Raw genomic sequence first — 23,259 nt, 5'->3', positions numbered from 1 at the left:
TTTCATTTAGTATAACTATTAGATTTCTTTCTAAAAAAATTTCCCTATAAACTTGATTAAGTCCTATCTCTAACTATTGTAACCTCTTGTCCTCTTCCCATTTATAAGTGATCACAAGTCTATGAATATAATATTGATAGTTGTGCAAAAAAAACACACCATGTTTTTCTTTCAGTTTGGAATATGTATGCTTTAAATTAATAGAGTAGGGACCTGAACTCAAAGACTGCTTCTGTCCCCTAAATAAATAGATAAGAAATATGGAGTAAAAATTAACACCATCTTATTTCCCCTATCAACAAAAAGAAAGAATTAAGAAACTATGTGATCTCTAAGATCTTTTCTAGTTTTAAAAAGTTCAGAATTCTGAATTACATGACTAGGATTCTTCAGAAAATTTACAAAGACCTTAAAATGGTCTTAATCTAGGCTCATTTTAAAATAAGGTTCTTACAAAAAAAGGGGTGGTTTAATTTTAAGATCTCTCAAAGCAATGTGTCATTCAACAGGGAAAAAAAAGTCGTAACATCTACAATCCTCAAGTTTATTTAATAAGCAATGTAGTGCATCTAAACATAGCATAATTAAAAAACCCCAAAGCCAACAAATTAAGTAAATTAGTAGTCCAATTGTGTGACTAAAAGCTAAATATTCTCCTCTGGAAAATGACATGAAAATCTGGTCAATGCAAATTTAAGAACTCTGTATTAATATTCAGAATGATCTAGACAACATTCTTATAAACATTGGCCATGTACTCTTCCTGTGAATTCTCATAACATGTAAATAAAAAAAACAAAAGCCAATTTGAAAAAAGTTTTAGAAAACAGTATACAAAATCTTACATATCACTGACTAGTGCTGTTAATCCTCAACACTGAAAGGCATATCCTAATTGAAAAATACTGAGAGTTTATAATGAGGGTTAACCTTTAGTGGAAGTTTAAAAAAATAAATATGCTACTAATGAAATGTGTGTCTATATTAAAATATTTTGTACTTATTTCTTACACATACACTCACACACTGAAAGCTTCTACTGTAAGTCAACTTACCAATGAAATGCATTGTAGTAGAAGTAAACCAAACCAAGGCCATATAAAAAGACAGCATTCTGTTAAAAAGAATAGTAAAGGTTTTACATTTTAGATTTCTAAATTCTAAAAATTCTTTCACATCTTACAATACGACTAAAAGAAACAATAAAATCATGAGTCAACAGGAAACATGGAAGAAGACTAAAAGCTTGAAGAAACCTTTCTAGTTTCATTTTAATCAACTCTAGAGAAAAAAACAAACACTTTTTAAAAATCTTAAAATTTGTGAAAACCACACACAAAAAGAAAACAAATAAAACAATCCAGAGAAAGAGCAAAGCTGGAGGTGTTATACTTTCTAATTTAAATTATACTACAAAGCTATAAAAAATACCTGTATGGTACTGGCATCAAAAAAGAACAGGCCAAAGGAACAGAACACAGAGCACAGATACAAACCCCCACATTTACACTCAACTAATATTCAACAAGAGAGCCAAGATAACACAATGGCAAGAAGGTTGTCTCATCAACAAAAGGTGGTGAAGAAAACAGATTAACACATGCAAAGTTCGTGCCAAAAAAGTGAAATTGAAACCATCTTATATCACTCACAAAAATTAATTCGAAACAACCAGAGAGTAATATTAATCATGAAACCTGATACTATTAACCTCCTAAAAGAAAATGTAGAAACAGCACCTTGACACTTTGTCTTAACAAAATAATTTGCAATTAGACAAAACATCCTATATAATAGAAGACTAATATGCAAATTGTCCCCTCGACCAGGAGTTCAACCAGAGAGCAAGGCTGGCCAGCCAACTACCCTAGGCCCCTCCCCCCGGCCAGCCCCCACACCCTGATGAGGGGCGGGTTGGCTGGCCAACCTCCCAAGTCTCCTCTCCCCCTCCCCCCCTCCCCTCATCAACCTGGCCTGATGGGCCGTTCAGGGAGGGCAGGACCCCACCCATGCATGAATTCATGCACTGAGCCTCTAATGTAAACAATAAAAGCAAAAATCAATAAAGAGGAAAATATCAAACATAAAAGCTTCTGCAGAGCAAAAGTAACAACATTAAAAACAACCAAACTACAGAATAGGAGAATATCTATAAAAACCACATATGTAAACCAAGGAGTAATATCAAAATATATACAGTATTTACAAATCAATAGCAACAACAAAAAACCATTCTGATTAAAAGTGACTGCCTGGCCGGAGTGGCTCAGTTGGTTGGAATGTCACCGTGTGCACTCAAAGGTTACTGGTTCAATTTCAGGTCAGTATACATGCCTGGAATGCAGGCTCAATCCTCAGGGATGGCATGTATGGAAGGTAACCAATCCATCAATGTTTCTCTCTCACATCAATATTTCTCACTCTCTCTGCTTTCCTCTCTCTAAGGATAGCCTCAGGTGAGGACAAAAAATAAACAGGTGGACAGAAGAACTAAATCGATATTTTTACAAAGAAGATATTCAAATGGTCAAGATGTTCAACATTTAATTATTAGGAAGATAATTTCAAAATCAGATTGAGATATCACCTTACATTTGCTAGAATGGCTATCATCAAAAAGACAAGAGATAACAAGTGAAGAAAAGAAAGTTCATACACTCCTGGTGAAAACTGAATTGGTTCAACATAATGTACTACTCAAACTTAAAAATAGATTTAACACTGTTTTGGCAATTCCATTACTAAGTATTTATTCGAAGAAAATAAAAACGGATACTGAGATCTCCAATTAAGATGGCCGAGTAAGGTAAAGATTGTGCTTGCCACCTCACATGAACACATTAAAATTACAACTGAACAATCACCCTGCAAAACAATCTGTAGATAACTAAACAGAACTCCCCTAATAAAGAAAAAGCCACATGGAGAATGGTGGGAGAGGCAAGGACCTAAATGGGCTAGTCCCACACCTTGTATGGCAGTTAAGAACTTAGATATCTCTAATGCATAAGTTCCCTCTGGGAAGCTTAGGGATCCTAAGCCCACACTGCGCTACATAGTTTGAAGCACTAGTGCCAGGAAGAGGAGTCCTCACAACATCCAGCTGTGAAAATCAGCCTGGATTCCAGCTGGAGAGCCAGGTTTCCAATTCAAGTGTCTGCATATGTCACTTATGTACAAACAATCCCCTTAACCTCCAGCAGTGAAAGAACAGCAGCTCAAAGGATGCAGGGACATTCACAAAAGAAATTGAATTGTGTGATTTCAGGGCAAGGGCTTGAAGAGCCTTTGCTTAGACCTCCTCACACACAGTTTGCATGCACAAATGAGCACCAGATATGAATTAACCAGGTGAACTCCACTCACCCCAACCACAGTTTGCAGACCAACACAACTGGCATAGCACCCTAGTCTATTTCAGTAACCTGAGCCTCAAAGGTATGAGGTTGGCCCACGCTACAAACTTTTCTAGAAACTCTAAGACCCCGCAGGTACCAAGAAAATGGTGGATGTAATCAGTGTGCCCTGTGCAATTGCGGAGAAACCTGAGGCCCCACACTGGGGCACCAGCCTTGATTCAGAGTGCAACCTTTCCTTAGAATCTAGCCTCTCCCGGTGGCTCAGAACACAGGACTGGTACTACAATCACCAGGTGACATAGGGCAGGAACAGCAGCAGATGAACTTGGCCAGCAACAGAGTGCCTCCCAAAAGATACCATAACCAAATGCCAGTAGCTGAGCTTACATAACAGTAGAGAACCACCTGAGCACACTTCAGAATCAGCAAACCCAAATGATGGTTTTGGCACCTAGGAAAAGCCTTGTTGGGGCACATGCCACTCCACTGGGTCAGATCCCAGACAGCAGCTTGTCATGGCCAGTCCTCATAGCCAGCCAGTGAGGAGTTCAATCACATAACTGATGTACCAACAATAACCAAAGTTAAACTTACAACTGCAGCAACCAGTTCAGGTGACCAAAAAGTATGCACCTCTGGACACTTTCAAGGTGTCCAACAGGACACCTACTGCATAAGGACATCCTACCATGAGTGGGAGACTTAGCAGCTATACCTAAATATAAAGAAACAAACAGAGAGGCTCCCAAATGAGGAGACAAAGAAACATGCTAAATCAAAGAACTGGATAAAACTCCAGCAAAAAAAGTCAACAAAATGTGGAAAGGCAATCTACTAGGCATAGAGTTCAAACCACTAGTCATAAGAATCTCAATGAACTTAGGGAAATGGACGTCAACGAAGTGAGAACTTGAACAAAGATAAAAATCTTAAGATAACGTCAGAAAAAAAGAATACAATAACTATAATAAAAAAAAATACATTAGAAGGAATCAACAACAGACTAGATGAAGCAGAGAATAAACTAAGCAATTTGAAGGAGAAAAAAAACCCAATCAGAACAGCAAAGAGAAAAAAAGAATCCAAAAAATAAGAACAGTTTAAGGAACATCTGGGAGAGCATCAAAACCATTTGCACCACAAGAAGAGACAGAGAAAGGCACTGAAAACATGTATTTGAAGAAATAATGACTATAATTCCATCAGAAACAGACATACAAGCCCAGGAAATGCAGAGTCCCGAACATGGCAAACCAGAAGAGGCTCACACCAAGACATATCATAATTAAAATGCCAAACAGCCTCATCGGTTTGTCTCAGTGGATAGAGTGTAGGCCTGAGGACTGAAGGGTCACGGGTTCAATTCCAGCCAAGGGCACATGCCTGGGTTGCGGGCTCAATCCCCAGTGGGGGCGTGAAGGAGGCAGCCAGTCAATGATTCTCTCTCATCATTGATGTTTCTCTCTCTCCCCCTTTCCCTTCCTCTCTGAAATCAATAAAAAAACTTTTTTAAATGTCAAAGGTTAAAGACAAAAAGAGAATCTTGAAAGCACCACAAGAAAAGCAGTTACTTACATATACAGACAAGCTCCCATAACACTGTCAACAGATTTCTTAGCAGAAACTTTTCAGGCCAATGGGATTGGCACAAAATATTCATTGTGAAGGAAAAGAACCTATAAACAGGACTACTATACACAGAAAGGGTATTATTCAGAATAACAGGACAGATAAAGTGCCTCCTAGATTAAAAAAAAAAAAAAACTAAAGAAGCTCATCACCATAAAACTACTGCAAAGAAATAAAAAAAAACTTGATTAAGAAAATGAAAGAAAAAATCGTAAGTATCCTATATAATCCTATATAATAAAGAGCTAATATGCAAATGGTCATCACACCCTCACCCCATCACACCATAACGGCTCATATACTCAACACTGGGGAGAGAGGAATGGGGACCAGCCAGGCACAAATGAGCTCATGAGAGACAAATGGGGACCAGCCATGCTGCGGTCCGGGAAAGGGACAAGCCACCCGCCCCGCAGTCCCGGGCGCTAGCAGGTGCACCTGTGCCTGCAACCCAGGAAAGGGACAAGCCGCCCTCCCCGTGGTCCCGGGCACTAGCGGCTCGGGCTGCAGCCTGGGAGAGGGACAAGCCACTCACCCACAGTCCTGGGTGCCAGCGGCTATGCCTGAGGCCCGTGAGAGGGACAAGCCGCCCAACCTACAGTCCCGGGTGCCTGCCCACCTATGGTCGCCTGCAACTGCGACTGGCCCCGGATGAAGCCGGCCTGAGTCCTGGGTGATTGCCGCCAGCCAGAGGGAGGGAAGCCCAGGTCCCAGGTGCCTGCGACTGGCCAGAGGAAATCCTGGGTCCCTGGTGTGGGGCAAGGCAGAGGTGATTAGGGGCGATTAGGCCAGCAGGGAAGCAGGGGCAATCAGCCAGGTAGGGGTGATCAGACAGGCAGGATGGCGATCGGTTAGGAGCCAGCAGTCCCAGATTACAAGAGGCAAGTTGGACATCCCCTGAGGGGTCCCAAATTGCAGAGGGTGCAGGCCAGGCTGAGGGACCGCCAACCCCTCCCCCCGCCTGCATGAATTTTGTGAACCAGGCCTCTAGTGAATAATAAAATAATAACTGCATACCTATCACTAATAACTTCAAATGTAAGTATTAAGTTGTCGAATCAAAAGGCACAAGTTGGCTGACTGAGTAAGCAAACAATAACCATATATTTGCTGTCTACACACTTCAGATCAAGATTGCAAGTAATGTATGGAAGAAGATATTTCATGTAAGTAGAAACAAGAAGCTTGGGTAGCAATACGTATCCCAGACAAAATAGACTTTCAAACAAGTTGACAAAGAAGGACATTTTAATAATTAAGGGATCAATTCAGTAAAAGAATATAACCCTCCTAAACATTTAGGCATCCAATGATGGAGCACCTAAATATATAAAGCAAATACTGACTAAGAGATCAACAGTAATAGCAGAAAACTTAAAGACTGCATTCACATCAATAGATACCAATAAATACATCATCCAGACAGTAAATAAAAAAGGAAAGTGTCCTTAAATGATACATCAATCCAGATGAATTTAACTAATATTTTTATAGCATTTCACCCTAAAAAGCAGAATATACATTATTGTCAGGCTCACCTAGAACATTTTTCATGATAGACCACATGTTAGACCACAAAACAAGTTTTAATACATTTTAGAAGCTTGAAAAAAATATCAAGCAACTGCTCCAATCAAAATGGTACAACACTAAAAATAATGACAAAAAAAGATTTAAAAACAAACAAAAAAAACACACATTTGAGATTTATCAAGAAAGAGAACCCAAATAAATAATATCAGAAATGAAATAAAAATGACAACTGATTCCACAGAAATACAAAGAACTGTAAGAAAATACTATGAACCAAAAGTATTTTCAGATAATAAAGACACAGTACATATAAAATGAATAGTATTCAGCCATAAAGAAAGAAGAAATGCCTCCCATTTGGGACACCATAGATGGATCTAGAGGTTATTATGCTAGGCTAGGTAATTTAAACAGAGAAAGACAAATACTTCATAAATCTAAAAAAGGCAAATTCAGTACAAACTGGTAGTCACAATACAGTCATGGGAATGTAAAGCACAACACATGGATCATAGTCAATCTAATTATATAAAAGCCAAGCAACCAGAATGCCAGAATGACTGGAACAACCGGACATTATGACGTGCACTACAGTGGCCAACCCAACCAGACCAATCAGGGCCCTGGTTGGGGCCCACAACCTCCTGCAACCCCTCCCCCAGGCCAGCCCCACACCCAATCACGGGTGGGGCTGGCAGACAACATCCTATAGCCGCTTCCCCACACCAGCCCAGCCCCGACTGGCTCACATTAGGGCAGGCAGAGGGAACCCATCCATGCACAAATTCATGCACCAGGCACTAGTATTGTAATAACTATGTACAGTGCTAGGTGGGTATTTGAAATATTGTGGGAACCACCTTGTAAAATATGATTGTCTAACCATTATGCTATACACCTGCAACTAATGCTACATTATCTTAAATGTAAACTGTAATTGAAAGAAAAAGGAATAAAGAAAATTCATGAAAATAGAGAATGAAATTGTGATTATCAGGCAGTAGGAATTTGGAAGGTGCGACAGATTTTGTTTCTTGGTACAAACTTGCAAGAGTAGTAAAATAAACCCTAGAGATTTAATATACAGTATAATGAATATAGACAACCAACCTATCTAATAAAAGAGAAACATGGTAATTAGCCGTACGTCCGCTACCCTTCCCATTAGCTAATCAGCGAGATATGCAAATTAACTGCCAGCCAAGATGGTGGCCGGCAGCCAGGAAGCTTGAAGCTAACATGAGGCTTGCTTGCTTGCTTGCTTGCTTGCTTCAGTGACGGAGGAATCCAACGTTCCCTGCCTGCCTTGCCGGCCTCTGGGCTTACAGTTTGAAACATTGTTACAAATATAGAAGCTAAACAAAACCCCAGAAACATGCTTTCAACTGGCCCAAGATCTCAAAGCTGGAGTTGATACAGTGTTTCAAGTATAGAACCCAAACAAACCAGATATCTGCTTTCAGCAGCAGAGGCCTCAGAGCTGGATCCAGAGTTAAAGCTGGCCCAGAATTTAAAAAAAAAAAAAAAAAAAAGAACAAAAGGAGCAGTTGGGAGCTTCAGTCACCCGCCAGCCTGAAAACAGCCCTCAGTCCCTCACCCAGACTGGCCAGGCACCCAAGCGGGACTGCCACCCTGAAGGGTGTGTGACCAGCTGCAAACAGCCATCATCCCCTCACCCAGGCTGGCCAGGCACCCCAGTGGGGACACCCACCCTGATCCAGGACACCCTTCAGGGCAAACCAGCCGGCACCCACATATGCACCAGGCCTCTATTCTATATAGTAAAAGGGTAATATGCCTCCCGGCACCGGGATCAGCATGACAGGGGGCAGCGCCCAAACCCCCTGATCGCCCTGCGGCTCTGTGTGTGACAGGGGGCGGGGCCACAACCTCCCTATCTGCCCTGCTCTGTTCGTGACAGGGGAAGGCGCCCCAACCCCCTGATCAGCCCTGCTCTGTGCCTGATAGGAGGGAGCTCCCCAACCCCCAGATCGCCCTGCGGCTCTGTGAGTGACAGGGTGCGGCGCCCCAACCCCTCCCACCCACGTGCCCTGCTCTGTGTGTGACGGGGTAGAGCCATAACTTCCCATCGGCCCTGCCCTGAGTGTGAGAGTGACGGCTCCCCAACCCCCTGATCGGCCCTGCTCTGTGGGTGATAGAGGGCGGTGCACCAGCCCCACCCCATGAGCCCTGCTCTGTGTGTGATGGGGTAGAGCCATAACCTCCCCATTGGCCCTGCCCTGAGTGTGACAGTGGCGGCACCCCAACCCCCTGATCGGCCCTGCTCTGTGGGTAATAGGGGGTGGAGCCGCAACCTCCCCAGTCAACCCTGCCTTGAGTGTGACGGGGCGGTGCCCCAACCCCCCAATCGGCCCTGCTCTGAGCGTGACTGAGGGTGGCATCGCAACCTCCCAATCTGCCCTGCTCTGTGCATAACAGGGGAAGGCGCCCCAACTCCCCAATCGGCCCTGCTCTGAGCCCGACCAGGGGCTGCACCTAGGGATTGGGCCTGCCCTCTGCCACCTGGGAGCAGGCCTAAGCCAGCAGGTCCTTATCTCCTGAGGGGTCCCAGACTGCGAGAGGGCACAGGCCGGACTGAGGGACCCCCCCGCCCGAGTGCACAAATTTTTGTGCACTGGGTCTCTAGTATATTATAATCATCAAACTTGCTAAGCAAATACAACTTAATTATTCTAACCACATGGACCATCGTCTCATAGGACATTTTATAAATCTGATCCCAAATGGAAGTAAAAGCAAAAATTAATGAATGTGACTATATCAGACTAAAAAGAAAACCAAGGAAAACATCAATAAGACAAAAAGGCAACCATCAGAATGAGAGATTATAAGGGGATAACCTCTAAAATATATAAAGAAGGCATACAACTCAACAATAACAGCCATAAAAAGCAATCCAATTCAAAATTGGATAGAGGACTTGGAACAAACACTTCAACCAATAAGACATACAAATGACCAACAAATACATGAAAATATGCTCAACTGCACTAACTGTAGGAAAATGAAAATTAAATCCACAATGATACAACTCACATATTAGAATGTCTATAAGAAGACAAAAATACACAATGCAATATGCAGATGATGTAATTACCTGAAACATAATATTATTAAACAACTAGAGGCCCGATGAATTAATTCGTGCCCGGGTGGGGTCCCTTGGCCTGGCCAGCAATTGGGGCTGGCCATCGGGGATGGTCAGCCAGGGAGAGGGACCACGGGAGGTTGGTCGGCTGCAGGAGGTTGGCTGTGGAAGCGCATTGACCACCAGGGGGAAGCTCCTGCATTGAACATCTGTCCACAGTTGTAATGGTCGCTTAGGCTTTTATATACATAGATATCACCCTCAATAAATGTAGTTTGAAAATGAAGACAAATGTTGGAGGGAATAGGGAGTAAAAACTTCCAGCCCTAATTAGAGCAGCAACCTGAGCACAAAAGGGTCATGGATTCAATTCCAGGTCAAGAGCATGTACTGGGATTGCAGGTTCAATCCCCAATCTTGTTAGTGTATATGCAGGGGACAACCAATCAATATGTTTCTCTCATATCAGGTCTCTTTCCTCCCTCCATTCCACCCTTTCTAAAAACAAAACAAAAAAAAAAATCAATGGAAAAAATGTCCACAAGGATTAACAACAAAAAGAAACACCATGCTAGTATAAAATGGTACAATCACTCTGTAAATCTGTATGGAGTTTGCTCAAAAAATGAAGAACAGAGTGAACATATGAAGCAGCAATCCTCTTCTGGGTATCTACTCCCCATATTTAAAGCACTTATTCATAAAGATAGATATGTACTTCACAGCATTATTCATGGTGGCAAGACATGGAAACAACCTCAATGACCTCTGATAATTGGATAAGATGTGGAACATATGTAAATGAAATATATTCAGCCATAAGATAAGATAAAACACTATCATTTGCAGCAACATCGGTGGCTCAAAAAGAAATATATAATTTTACTCATCTATACGAAAAAAAGGATAATATGCTAACTAGACTGGACATCTTCCGGTATATCAGATGTCCTACCTGACAAAACCAGGGGCTTGGTCTGCCTGCATACTGCCCTCAGCCCCTTGCGCAGGATGGCCAAGCCCCCAGAAGAGACCTCAACCCTGATGGGAGCGTAGCCAGCCCGCAACTGGCCCTCAGCCCCTCACCCACGCTGGCCCCATGCTACACCAAGGACCCCCACCATAATCAGGGCATGGCTGGCCTGCAAACCGCCCCAGGCCCCTCTCCCAGGCTGGCACCGCCACTCTGTGGGGACTCCCACTCCGATTGAGGGCGTGGCTGGCATGCAAACTGCCTGCAGCCCCTTGCCCAAGCCAGTGCCGCCCCATCAGATTACCCCACCCCAAGCAGGGTGTCCCCCGCCTGAAAACGGCCCTCAGGCCTTTACCCAGACTGGCCCCACCCCAATTGGGGGCATGGGCAGTCTGAAAACCAATGGTGGTCCTTCACCCAGACCAGCCCCGCCTCCAGAAGAGATCCCTACCCTGCTGGGGAAGGGGCCAGTCTGCAAATAGCTCCCAGCCTCTTGCCCAGGCTAGCCCTGCCCCCGAGCAGGGACCCCCAACCCAATACAGGACTCCCTTGAGGGCAGGCCAGCTGGCCCCCACCAGAGCACCAGGCCTCTATCCTATATAATAAAAGGGTAATATGCAAATTGAGCTTAACGGCAGAACGACAAGAATGACCATTACCAGACACTATGAGGTGCACTGACCACCTCTTGGTCCCTTTCCCCAGCAAGCAGGCTCCGATTGCCTGATGGCCACACACTGTGGGGCTGGGGCCAGTGAATGGACGGGAACAGCCAACCTCTCGATCCCTTCCCCTGGCTGTCAAGCACCAATCACCTGATGGCAAACAAGGAAATGGGGGTGGATGGCAACGGGGCAAGGGCCCGCTGGGGGAAGCTGGGAAAGATTGTCCTGATCACAGGCCAGGCCTAGAGACCATACCCATGCACAAATTTCATGTGCCAGGCCTCTAGTATGAAATATAAAAAAATAGCAACAGGGAGAAACTAAGATGGCGGCATAGATAAACACCGGGAAATTGTCGCCTCACACAACAATTGAAGAATGCCGTAAGGGTCAGAGCAAACATCGTCCAGAACAACAGGAAGGCCTGCTGAGTGTAATTTCTACAACTAGAAGAAAAGAGGGGCACGCTGAGAGCCAGCGGAGCTGCGGAGGTGAAGTGCAGAGGTACGGCGGCGGCTCGCGCGCGCGGAAAAGGGGTGGCGCCTGAGGACGCGGCTGTCTTTTTGAATCACAAGCTCCCGACTGCTCTGAACTCCGGTTCCAGCGGGTCTCTGGGGACCCAGGGCTCATACGGGGAGAGGCTGGTCTGTCAGGCGGCAGCGGGCGAACTTGAGGGCGGCTTTCCCTCAGAGGTGCTTGCAGCCGTTACCGGGACACTGAGACGCGCGGCTCCGGGCGCGGAGAATCACCATAGCTGCTTTCACCGCCCTTTGACTCCGAGACCCCGCCCCACCCAGGCTGCGGCAGAGGCTTTTGCATGTGAATGTACCTAACTGCAGCCGAGCCAGGCAGACCCGGAACTTCCAAGAGAAGGCCCAAGGCCCCGCAGCAGCCTGCATTGCTTCACAGCTGAGCCTCTTCCTGGCTCCTGCTGTGTGGCCTCAGGCAGGGGCTGAATTAGCACCTCCTTAGATCCAGGAGCCACTGTACCCAGTGGTCAGAGGGGGACCATTCTCCCACTTCAGACACAGCTGATTCCCACAGCCAATTGGCCTGGAGGTCAATTCCTCCCAGTGATCCTACAACAACCAAGGCACCAAGAGTGCACCAAGAGTGTCTACCCCAGGTAACTGGGGAGGCTGAGCCACTGGGCCCTACAGGACACCTGGCGCGCAGGGCCACTCTATCAACACAGGGAAGCAGCCAAAATGCGGAGACAAAGAAAAAGGTCACAAATGGCAGAAACGGAGGAAAGCAAACGACTGGATATAGAGTTCAAGGCCACGTTTATAAGGTTTTTCAAGAATTTTATGGAAACCGCCGATAAATTTAATGAATCCCTCAAGGAGTATAGTGAGACCATGGAGGACATGAAAAAGGACCAACTAGAAATTAAGCATACACTGACTGAAATAAAGAATAATTTACAGAGATCCAACAGCAGACACGAGGATCCCAAGAATCAAGTCAAAGATTTGAAATACAAAGAAACAAAAAAGACCCAACCGAAAAATAAAAAAGAAAAGAGATTCCAAAAATATGAAGATAGTGTAAGGAACCTCTGGGACAACTTCAAGCGTACCAACATCAGAATTATAGGGGTACCAGAAGGAGAGAGAGGGCAAGATATTGAAAACCTTTTTGAAGAAATAATGACAGAAAACTTCCCCTACCTGGTGAAAGAAATGGACTTACAAGTCCAGGAAGCGCAGAGAACCCCAAACAAAAGGAATCCAAAGAGGACCACACCAAGACACATCATAATTAAAATGCCAAGAGCAAAAGATAAAGAGAGAATCTTAAAAGCAGCAAGAGAAAGACAGTCAGTTACCTACAAGGGAGTACCCATACGACTGTCAGCTGATTTCTCAACAGAAACCATGCAGGCCAGAAGAGAGTGGCAAGAAATATTCAAAGTGATGAATAGCAAGAACCTGCAACCAAGATTACTTTATCCAGCAAAGCTATCATTCAGAATGGAAGGTCAGATAAAGAGCTTCACGGATAAGAAAAAGCTAAAGGAGTTCATCACCACCAAACCAGCATTATATGAAATGCTGAAAGGTATTCTTTAAGAAGAGGAAGAAGAAAAAGGAACTCTTACCATTTGCCACAGCATGGATGGAACTGGAGAGCGGATAAATACCACAGGATCTCACTCATTTGTGGAATATAATGAACAACATAAACTGATGAACAAGGACTGATCCAGAGACGGAGAGGCATTGATTGGACTGTCGGGCCTTGGAGGGAAGGTAGGGGAGGGTGGGGGCAAGGGGGAAAGATCAACCAAAGGCTTATATGCAAGCATATAGGCCTAACCAATGGACACGGACAACGGGGGGGTGAGGGGATGAGCGGGGGGGGGGGGGGGGGGGTAGAGGGTACACATATGTAATATCTTAATCAATAAAATATTAAAAAAAAAATAGCAACAAATGAACAAAAACTCATGATACAAACAAGATGATTACCAGAAAGGAAAAGGGTTAGACAGAGGTTTCAGAGTGATAAAGGTGTCCCTAGCCAGTATGGCTAAGTGCATAGAGCACTGGCCTGTGAACAGAAGGGTCCCCCATTCGATTCCAGTTATGGCACATGCCCTGGTTGTGGGCTTGATCCTGACTAGGGGGTGTGCCAGAAGGAACCAATCAATGATTCTCTCTCATCATTGATGTTTATATCTCTCCCTCTCCCTTCCTCTCTGAAATCAATAAAAATATGTATTTTTTAAATTGTTAAAGATATCAAAAATCTAGAAACTGGAGACTAAATTTTGGGTGAAGAGCAAAAAATACAATATACAAGTAATATATTATACAATTGTACACCTACAACTTATACAATCTTATTAACCAATTCAACCACAATAAATTTAATTTAAAAAATAATGTAATGTGATAGAAGTGCTAATCTCCATTAAAAAGGCAATCATATTAAAAGTTATATTATGAAGTTAACATTTTACACTTAAATTTGTTTCACCAAATATTTCTATCTACATAAGAACTAGAGGCCCGGTGCACAAAAATTTGTGTGCTCGGGGAGGGGGGGGGGTGTCCTCAGCCCAGCCTGTGCCCTCGCAGTCTGGGACCCCTCAGGGGATGTCTAACTGCCGGCTTAGGCCACTTCATAGGGGATTGGGCCTAAGCTGGCAGTCAGACATCCCTCTAGCAGCCTGGGAGACCTCGGGGATGTCCACTTGCCAGCGGGGAGCAGGCCTAAGCTGGAGTCGGACATCCTTAGTGCTGCTGAGGAGGCGGGAGAGGCTCCCACCACCACCGTTGTACTGGCAGCCGTCAGCCTGGCTTTTGGCTGAGGAGAGCTCCCCCTGTGGGAGTGCACTGACCACCAAGGGGGCAGCTCCTGCTTTGAGTGTCTGTCTGCTCCCTTGTGGTCAGTGTGCATCATAGTGACCAGTCATTCCCAGTCGTTCTGCTGTTAGGGTCAATTTGCATATTACCCTTTTATTATATAGGATAGAGGCCTGGTGCATGGTGGGGGCCGACTAGTTTGCCCTGAAGGGTGTCCCAGATCAGGGTGGAGGTCCCACTGGAGTGCCTGGCCAGTGAGGGGCTGAGGGCTGATTTCAGGCTGGCCACACCCTGTTCAGGGGGGGAGGTCCTGTTGAGTTGCCTGGCCAACCTGGGTGAGGGGCTGATGGCTGTTTGCAGGCTGTTTGCATCAGCTCCTTTAGAGTGGGGGTCCCTACTGGGGTGTCTGGCCAGAACAGGTGAGGGGCTGATGGCTGTTTACAGGCTGGCCACAGCCCTTTCAGGGTGGGGGTCCCCCCTGGGGTGCCTAGACAGCCTGGGTGAGGGGCTGATGGTTGTTTGCAGGCTGGCCACAGCCTCTTCAGGGTGGGGTTTCCGACTGGGATTCCTGGCCAGCCTAGGTTAGGGGCTGAGGGACGTTTTCAGGCTGGCCGCATCCCCTTCAGAGTGGGGGGTCCTACTGGGGTGCCTGACCAGTCTGGGTGAGGGGCTGATGGCTGTTTGCAGGCTGGCCACAGCCCCCAGCCACCCAAGCTCCCAGTGGAGGACAGCTGGAAGCAGCTATCTGGGATTTATTTATCTTCTATAATTGAAACTTTGTTGCCTTGAGCATAGGCCATAGCTGGCCAGGGCAGGCGGGAAGCTTGGCTTCCTCCATTGCCCGGACAACCAAGCCTCCTGATTGCTCCAGTTCCGTGGCTGCAGGCCACCATCTTGGTTAATTTGCATATAGTCGCTCTGATTGGCTGGTGGGCATTGTTTGGGGTGTAGCGGAGATGTGCTCAATTTGCATGTTTCTCTTTTATTAGATTAGATATATGTAAAGTGTCTCCGTGAGAGTTCGACTGGGAGACTGGGAGTGCTATTGCTCGCAATGACATACAGACTACCAGAAGGTGGCGTGGAATGAGGGAGGCCCTGGCTGGCAACTGACAGCTGGGGAAAAGAGGCCCCAACCTGCAGCCAGAAAGCCCCAATCGGCGCTGATCACCGACCAGGCCTAGGGACCCTTCCCTTGCACAAAATTTGTGCACAGGGCCTCTTATTTTAAAATAAAATTTTAAATGTCCAACTTACCCTGACCAAGGTAGCTCAGTTGGTTGTAGTGTCATCCTGTCCACCAAAAGCCCATGGGTTAGAGTCCCTGTAGGGCACATACCTAGGTTGAGGATTTGATCCTTGGTCAAATCCTTGGAGTATGGGAGACATACTTACATTGATGTTTCCCTTTGGTCTTTTTCTCCCTTTCTCTCTAAAAACCCATGAAAACAGTCCTGGCCAGCATGGTTCAAGGGTTGGAGAGTTGTCCTGTGTACCAACTGCAAGACTACAAGTCAACTCTGAGTCAGGACATCTACCTAGGTTGAGGGTTCAATCCTCCTTTGGGGCACATACAGGAGGCCACAATCAATGTATCACTCTCACATCCATGTTTTTTCTATTCCACCCCCTCTTCCCTGTCACTCTCCAAAAAAATAAAAAATAAATTTTTTAAAGCAACAAAAACATGTGGGGTATAAACAGGGGGAGCAGAGAGGGGAAGGACAATTCAAAATGGCGGCAGAGGGATATTGCTCAAAACACCATGCAGAACCAAACTGGAAGTTACAGTTAAATTGGGGATCACTCTAAATTACTAACTGGAGACTATCTGAAGAAGAGACTTTTAACCAAGGACTGCAGCAGAATGTCAAAACTATAGGAAGAGCAAAGTCGTGACAGGGGCCAGATAGAGGCTACTAGATGTGGTGCTAGATGTGGGAGGTTCTCCCAGACAGATTAGAAGCCTAGACCCCAGTCCAGGCTACCCAGCCTAAGTCCCTGGAACTCAGAATAGGCACCCACAGAGCATCCATCTGTAAAAACCATGGAGTTATTGTCTGCCAAAGAGGCAGAACCACTAGGGTCTAGGCATCTGTTTAAAGGGCTAACTTGAACATATTTGTTAGAAGACACTAGGTTGCAGAGATGGCCTATGAGGTGGAGGGAGGGCAATGAGGAATGGAGTCAGAGAAAAATCTGGGTGGCTGGCATTCGAGGGAGGCTTGGGTAAGCACCCAGCAGAAGCTAGGTGCTAGATCCCACTAAATTGCAACAGACATTGTCTTGGCAGCAATAATCAATCCTTCCAGGTGGCATCAGCCTGGGGAAAAGCAACTGTCCCCAACTTCCAGCATTCCACTCGCCCAACCCTCTAAATCCTCCTCAAACTATCTGGATTTTAAGCCCTTCTGAGGAGTCAGCTGTATAGGTAGCGCTTAGAAAACTAGGCAGTCCCGGGGATGGCAGAGACACACTTTGGGAAGGACCATTCCCCACTCTTAGCCAGGAAACATCACAGGAGATATGAAAGAAAACCCTGCATTCCCAGCTTCAAGAAAACACAAATTTCTGGGCTTCGGCATTTCCATCCCCCTGGATACTGGGGGCTCCAACCTGCCAAGTTGGGGGTTGTGGGTGACAGGGTTCTGGGGCGGGTTCTGGGGCAGGTTCTGCCTTCCGCCCACCATCTACACTGAATTCTGAACATTATACCCCCACCCCCAAGGGCAGTGACCTCATCCTCCCAATTTCACCAGAGGTTTTCAAGTGTCTGGTATGGCAGTTGGCCAGGCTGACATGAATCCCAGGAAATCTTGGACATCTGGCCTACTTTGGAGGGCAGGTTGGCTTGTTCTCAGTGCATTCAAGCCCAGCAGAGATAAACACATATTGTAGATTGCTTGTGGATGCAGAAAAGTTGTTGGGACACCAGGGACCAGCAGAACACTATTTTGGATAGTAGATCTGAAAAGCTTCACCTTTTTTGCTGTTGTTGTTAACCCTCACTCAAAATATTTTTTCCATTCATTTTCAGAGAGAGTGGAAGGGAAAGGGAGAGACAGAGAGACAAAGAGAAAAAAAAATCAATGTGAGAGAGACATATCAATTGGTTCCCTCATGTATGTAACCCTCGGAGCCAGGGATCTTGCCTGCAGCCAGGCTATGTGCCCTTGACTGTAATCAAACAGGTGATCCCTCAGTCCATGGGCCAACGTTCTAACCCGAGAAAACAGGCTAACACCAACAACCTCCACTTTTTTCTTTTTTATCAATAGTAGTTATACTTTTTCTTCGTATTTTCCTTTAATATTTCGTACCTCTCTTTCTTTTTCTTATTCTAGTAAAGGCCCAGCGCACAAAAATCGTGTGGAGGTAGAGTTCCTAGGCCCTGTGATCAGGGCCATCTTCCGCCAACTCGCCAGTCCCCAGTCCCTCCCCGCCCAACTGCCACCACCCATCCCGGTTCCCCATTCACCATTCAGCGATCCATCAGAGCCTGCAGGAAAGAGGAGGGACCAAGAAGTCTGCCTTCCACCCACTCGCCAGTCCCCAGTCCTGCCCCACCGCCACCACCCAACCTGGTTCACCTCACCAGTCCCCAGTCCTGCCCTACCAACTCCACATACCCCAATTCCCCGTTCACCATCCAGTAATTGATCAGAGCCTGCAGGCCAGTGGAGGGGGACCAAGAGGTGGTCAATGCACCTCATAGTGACTGGTCAAGCATTCGTTACGCCGTTTGATCGCTGGGCTTTTATTATATAGGTAACCTATAAGGAAGTTCCTAATAGACTATCAGCTGCTTTCTCATAAGAAATTTCAGGTAAAAAGGGGTTGGGATAAAATATTCAAGTAAAGAAACACTATAAAAGAAGAACACTCAGAAACATCTAAAACAATGTCTCAAACATTTTTTAGCAGTAAACCTCTTAATCAAATGGAATTTTATACAGAACCCCAAGATGGATATAACAGTATTTAATTATATTTTTATTTAAAAGTGAAAATGGTTACATTTATGATAAAGTGAGTCAATGAAATCAATTACATGCTGTTTTGTTAGATGTGAAAGTTTCAAATCAGAATTAAGGATGATAGGTAGGCATTAATATCAGCTTTTACAATCAATCTATTTCTCCTTCATGTACTAGATACACAGCATCAAATAAGATTCTGATTGGTACTTATTATTTAAAAAGCTAATGAAAAGCAGGGGCCCGAATACAAAACTATACAGTAAGGCTATCATTTAAAACTGAAGAGCTTCCAAAACAAACAAAAATGCTAAATGAGTACATTACCACCAAGCCACCATTGCAAGAAATGGAAAAGGGTCTGCTTTAAGAAGAAAAAATAGAGAGAAGAACTTAAGTATAAAGGAATAAGTACCTATCCTATACTAGAGGCCCGATGCATAAAATTCGTGCATGGGGGTGAGAGATCCCCTCAGCCCAGCCTGCACCCTCTCCAATCTGGGAACCCTCAGGGGATGTCCAACTGCCAGGTTAGGCCTCTCACAATCCTGGACCGCTGGCTCCAAATTGCTCACCTGCATGCCCGCCTGGTCACCCATAACTGCCCCCACCCACCGGCCTGATCACCCCTCACTGCCTATGCGTGCCAGCCTGGTCACCCCATGCAGCCTGCTATTCAGTCATTTGGTCGTCCCCCACTAACCCCATTGCTGACCTGGTCATAGGCAGTCATCTTATGAGGGTGTGAGAGTCAATTTGCATATTATGTCTTTGTTATATAGGATAGTAAAAGCATAGTATCCACTGTCCCCTTGACTGGGAGTTCTCCAGGAGTTCGAACAGGGGACAGGGCTGGCTGGGGGAAGGGAGAACGGCCCTGGCCGGCGGCCAGCAGCCACTAGGGACCCTACCAGTGCATGAATGCACTGGGCCTCTAGTCAACACTAATAAAAGAGAAAAATGGTAATTGGCGTACGAGCTACCCTTTTCATTGGCTAATCAGGGCTATATGCAAATTAATTGCCAACTAAGATTGGCAGTTAACTGCCAACTAAGATTGGCAGTTAACTGCCAACAAGATGGCGGTTAATTTGCATATGTAGGCACAATACAGGGAGGCGAAAGGGAAAGCAGGAAGAAGCCCCCTGCCACTGACAGTGATCGGAAACCCAGGGGGGAGCTAAGAGCTGGGGGGCAGCCATGATCGGAGAATCAGGTGCCTTTTCCGCCCTGGCCAGTGATAGCAGGAAGTAGGGGTGGAGCCAGCGATGGGAGCTGGGCACGGTCGAAGCTGGCAGTCCTGGGAGCTAGGGGTCCCTTGCCTGGGCCTAAAGCGAAACCCACGATCGTGGGGCCGCTGCGACTGCGGGTCCCCACTGCACAGGCCGGACGCCTAGGCCAGAGGAGTCAGGCCTGGGCAAGGGGCCGATCCTGCGATTGGAGGGTGATGGGGGTCAACGTCTGAGGGCTCCCAGTATGTGAGACGGGGCAGGCTGGGCTGAGGGACACTCCCCCCCACACACACCCAGTGCACGAATTTCCTGCACCGGGCCCCTAGTCAATAATAATCTTAAATGTAAATGGTTTAAATGCATCAATCAAAAGACATAGGACAGCCTTAGCTGGTTTGGCTCAGTGGATAGAGCATCATTCTGCGGACTTGAAAGGTCCCAGGTTCAATTCCAGTCAAGGGCACATGCCTGGGTTATTGGCTTGATTCCTAGTAGGGGACTTGCAGAAGGCAGCCAATCAGTGATTGATGTTGCTATCTCTCTTTCCCTCTCAAATCAATAAAGATATTGAAAATAAAAGAAGACATAGGGTAGGTGAATGGATACAAAAACACGACCCAATTATATGCTGTCCACAAGAGACCCACCTGATAACAAAAGATACACACAAATTGAAAGTGCAGGAATTGGAAACATATTCCATGCAAATGGAAACAAAAAAGCTGGGGTAACAATACTCAAATATGACAAAACAGACTTCAAAACAAAGGCCACAAAGAGAGAAAAAGAGACTTATTACATAACTAGAGGCCTGATGCATGAAATTCGAGTACTGGCGGGGGGTTGGGGGCGGTCCTCCCTCAGCTCAGCCTTCACCCTCTCCAACTGGGACATCCCTCTCACAATCCGGGACTGCTGGCTCCCAACTGCTCACCCTCCTGGCTGCCTGATTGCCCCTAACCACTTCTGCCTGCCAGCCTGATTACCCCCTAACCACTCCCCTGCCAACCTTATCGATGCTTAACTCCTCCCCTCTGCCAGCCTGGTCGCCCCTCACTGAACTCCCCTGCTGGCCTGGTCACCCCTAACTGCCCTCCCCTGCAGGCCCGGTCACCGCCAACTGCCCTCCCCTGCAGGCCCGGTCACCCCCAACTGCCCTCCCCTGCAGGCCTGATCACCTACAGCTGCCCTCCTCTGCTGGCCATCTTGTGGCAGCCATCTTACGACAACATGGGGGCAGCCATCTTGTGCGAGGGCGTGGTGGTCAATTTGCATATTACCTCTTTATTATATAGGATACCTAAGGTACAATCTAACAAGAGAAACCATATACACACCCAATATAGGAACATTGAAATACATTAAAAAAAAATTGTTGGAGCACTTTAAGGAAAAGACAGACAGCAATACAGACATAGTAGGGGACTTTAACAACATCACTGTTTCTATTTTCCAGACAGTAAATCAGTAAGGAAACAGGGGCCTTAAATGACACACTCGATCATGTGGGTTTAATTGATATTTACAGAACATTTTATTCCAAAGGAGTAGATTATACGTTCTTCTCAAATGCACATGGAACATTCTCAAGGACACACCAGAGGTTAGGACACAAAGTAAGTATGAACCAATTCAAGAAGATTGAGATCACAAGTGACTTCTAAGATAACAATAGCATGAAATTAGATATCAAAAAATAAAAACACTCAAAAGCGTTCAAATTGGTGGAGGCTAAATGGACAAATTCCTATTCAGTCCACAACAGATGATCACGGATCAGATCCTCAGTGACACACCAAAAATGTAGGTTCATCCTTGGGATCAGTCCACACACATCTTAATCACTATAGTTATTACCAGTCCACACAGATGCTCATCCTCAGGGTCAATCCCTCCCACTGAAATATGAACAACAATCAAGGATCAACTATAACTTGAGGGTATGACCCATAAAAGGGGCAACCCTAATGCACTAAGCTCACATGACCAAGGAGATTGTACCAGTGGGCCCCCAGAACACCTACTACAAAAATACAGCCTGTCAAGACAGGAAAATTTGCAAGATTTACCTAATTAATACAAAGAAAAAAAACACAGAGAGTCTGCCAAAATTGGAAAACAAAGAATATATAAAGCACAAACTAAGATGAAGTAATAAACATCAGAGCAGAGCCCTAGCTGGTTTGGTTCAGTGAATAGAGCATCACACAGCGGACTGAAGGGTCCCAGGTTTGATTCTAGTCCAGGGCACAATCCTCAATGGGGGACATGCAGGAGGCAGCCAATCATTGATTTTCTCTCATCGTTGAGGTTTCTCTCTCCCTCTCCCTACCTCTCTGTAATCAGTAAAAAATACATATTTTAAAAAATCAGCAGAAAAAAAGTAAATAAAGTAAAAAGAGATCAATAAAATAAAAAATTGGTTATCTGAAGATAAACAAAATTGATAAACTTTTAATCAGACTCATCAAAAAAGAGGGCATAATAAAATAAAATCAGAATTCAAAGAGAAATCACACCAATGACACACAAATACAAGGATTATAAGAAAAAATTATGAACAATTATATGTTAATAAACTGGACAACTTGAAAAAAATAACTTCCCATAAAATAAAATTTACAAAATGGAATCAGGAAAAATAAATAAAACCTGGACAAAATGAGAACTATCAACAATTTCAAGCAAATGTACTGAAAAAGATGGCTTCATGGGTCAATTTCAACAAACTCTGAAGTAAAACTTTTCCTTGTCAAATTATTTAAAAAAAAGTAAGAGAATTCTTCCTGATTCATTTTATAACATCAGAATTATCCTTACACAAAAATCAGACAGTAATTACCCAAAAAAAATTATAGGACAATATTCCTGATGAACATTCGACAATATATTACATTTAAAAAAATCATATACCATAAATATGGGAGGTTTATTCCTGGGATGCAAGGTAGGTACAATATCTGCAAATCAATTAATGTCGTACACCCCATAAACAAAATGAAAGATAAAAATCATACAATGATATCAACAGATATAGAAAAGCATTTGACAGAATCCAGCACCCATCTATGACAAACTCTCAGGAAAGTGGAATTACATAAAACATACCACAACAGAATAAAGGCCATAAATGGCAAATCAACAGTTAACATCTTACACAGTTGAATAAAACAAAGTGTTTTCTTTAACATCAAGAGAAAGACTTGGATAGTCACTTTCATGACCCTTAGTCTATACAGTGGGGCCTTGACTTACGAGTTTAATTCATTCTGTGAAGGAGCTCGTAACTCAAATTACTCGTATGTCAAATCTTAAAGTGAACGAGTGAGACATGTGATGCTGGGATGATGTTCACTGTGACGTTCGCTGCGCCAACTACCAGTGGGGTATCTGAAGCTGGCTCATAACCCGAATTTTAGCTCGAAACTCAAAGCAAAAAATCAGCCGAGACATAGCTCGTATCTCGAA

At 45.0% G+C, this 23,259-nt stretch overlaps 1 protein-coding gene across 6 annotated transcripts in view; it reads right to left on the bottom strand.

Annotated features, from left to right (window-relative positions):
• The window catches only part of LOC132225560 (histone demethylase UTY-like), a 300,626-nt gene that overhangs the window by 199,377 nt on the left and 77,990 nt on the right, over positions 1-23,259 (bottom strand). For all 6 annotated transcript variants that reach the window (XR_009450969.1, XM_059680653.1, XM_059680656.1 and 3 more), the window contains one exon: positions 1,056-1,114. Coding sequence is in view for 4 of the 6 variants with exons in the window: in XM_059680653.1 (XP_059536636.1) it covers positions 1,056-1,114 (59 nt within the window). In the remaining 2 variants the exon portion in view is untranslated. The remainder of the gene's footprint in view (positions 1-1,055; positions 1,115-23,259) is intronic.

Source organism: Myotis daubentonii, chromosome Y, assembly GCF_963259705.1.
Source record: "Myotis daubentonii chromosome Y, mMyoDau2.1, whole genome shotgun sequence".
NCBI classification, from domain to species: Eukaryota; Metazoa; Chordata; class Mammalia; order Chiroptera; family Vespertilionidae; genus Myotis; species Myotis daubentonii.
Note: the sequence above shows the minus strand (reverse complement) of the source record. Positions and strands in the feature narration are given on the sequence as shown.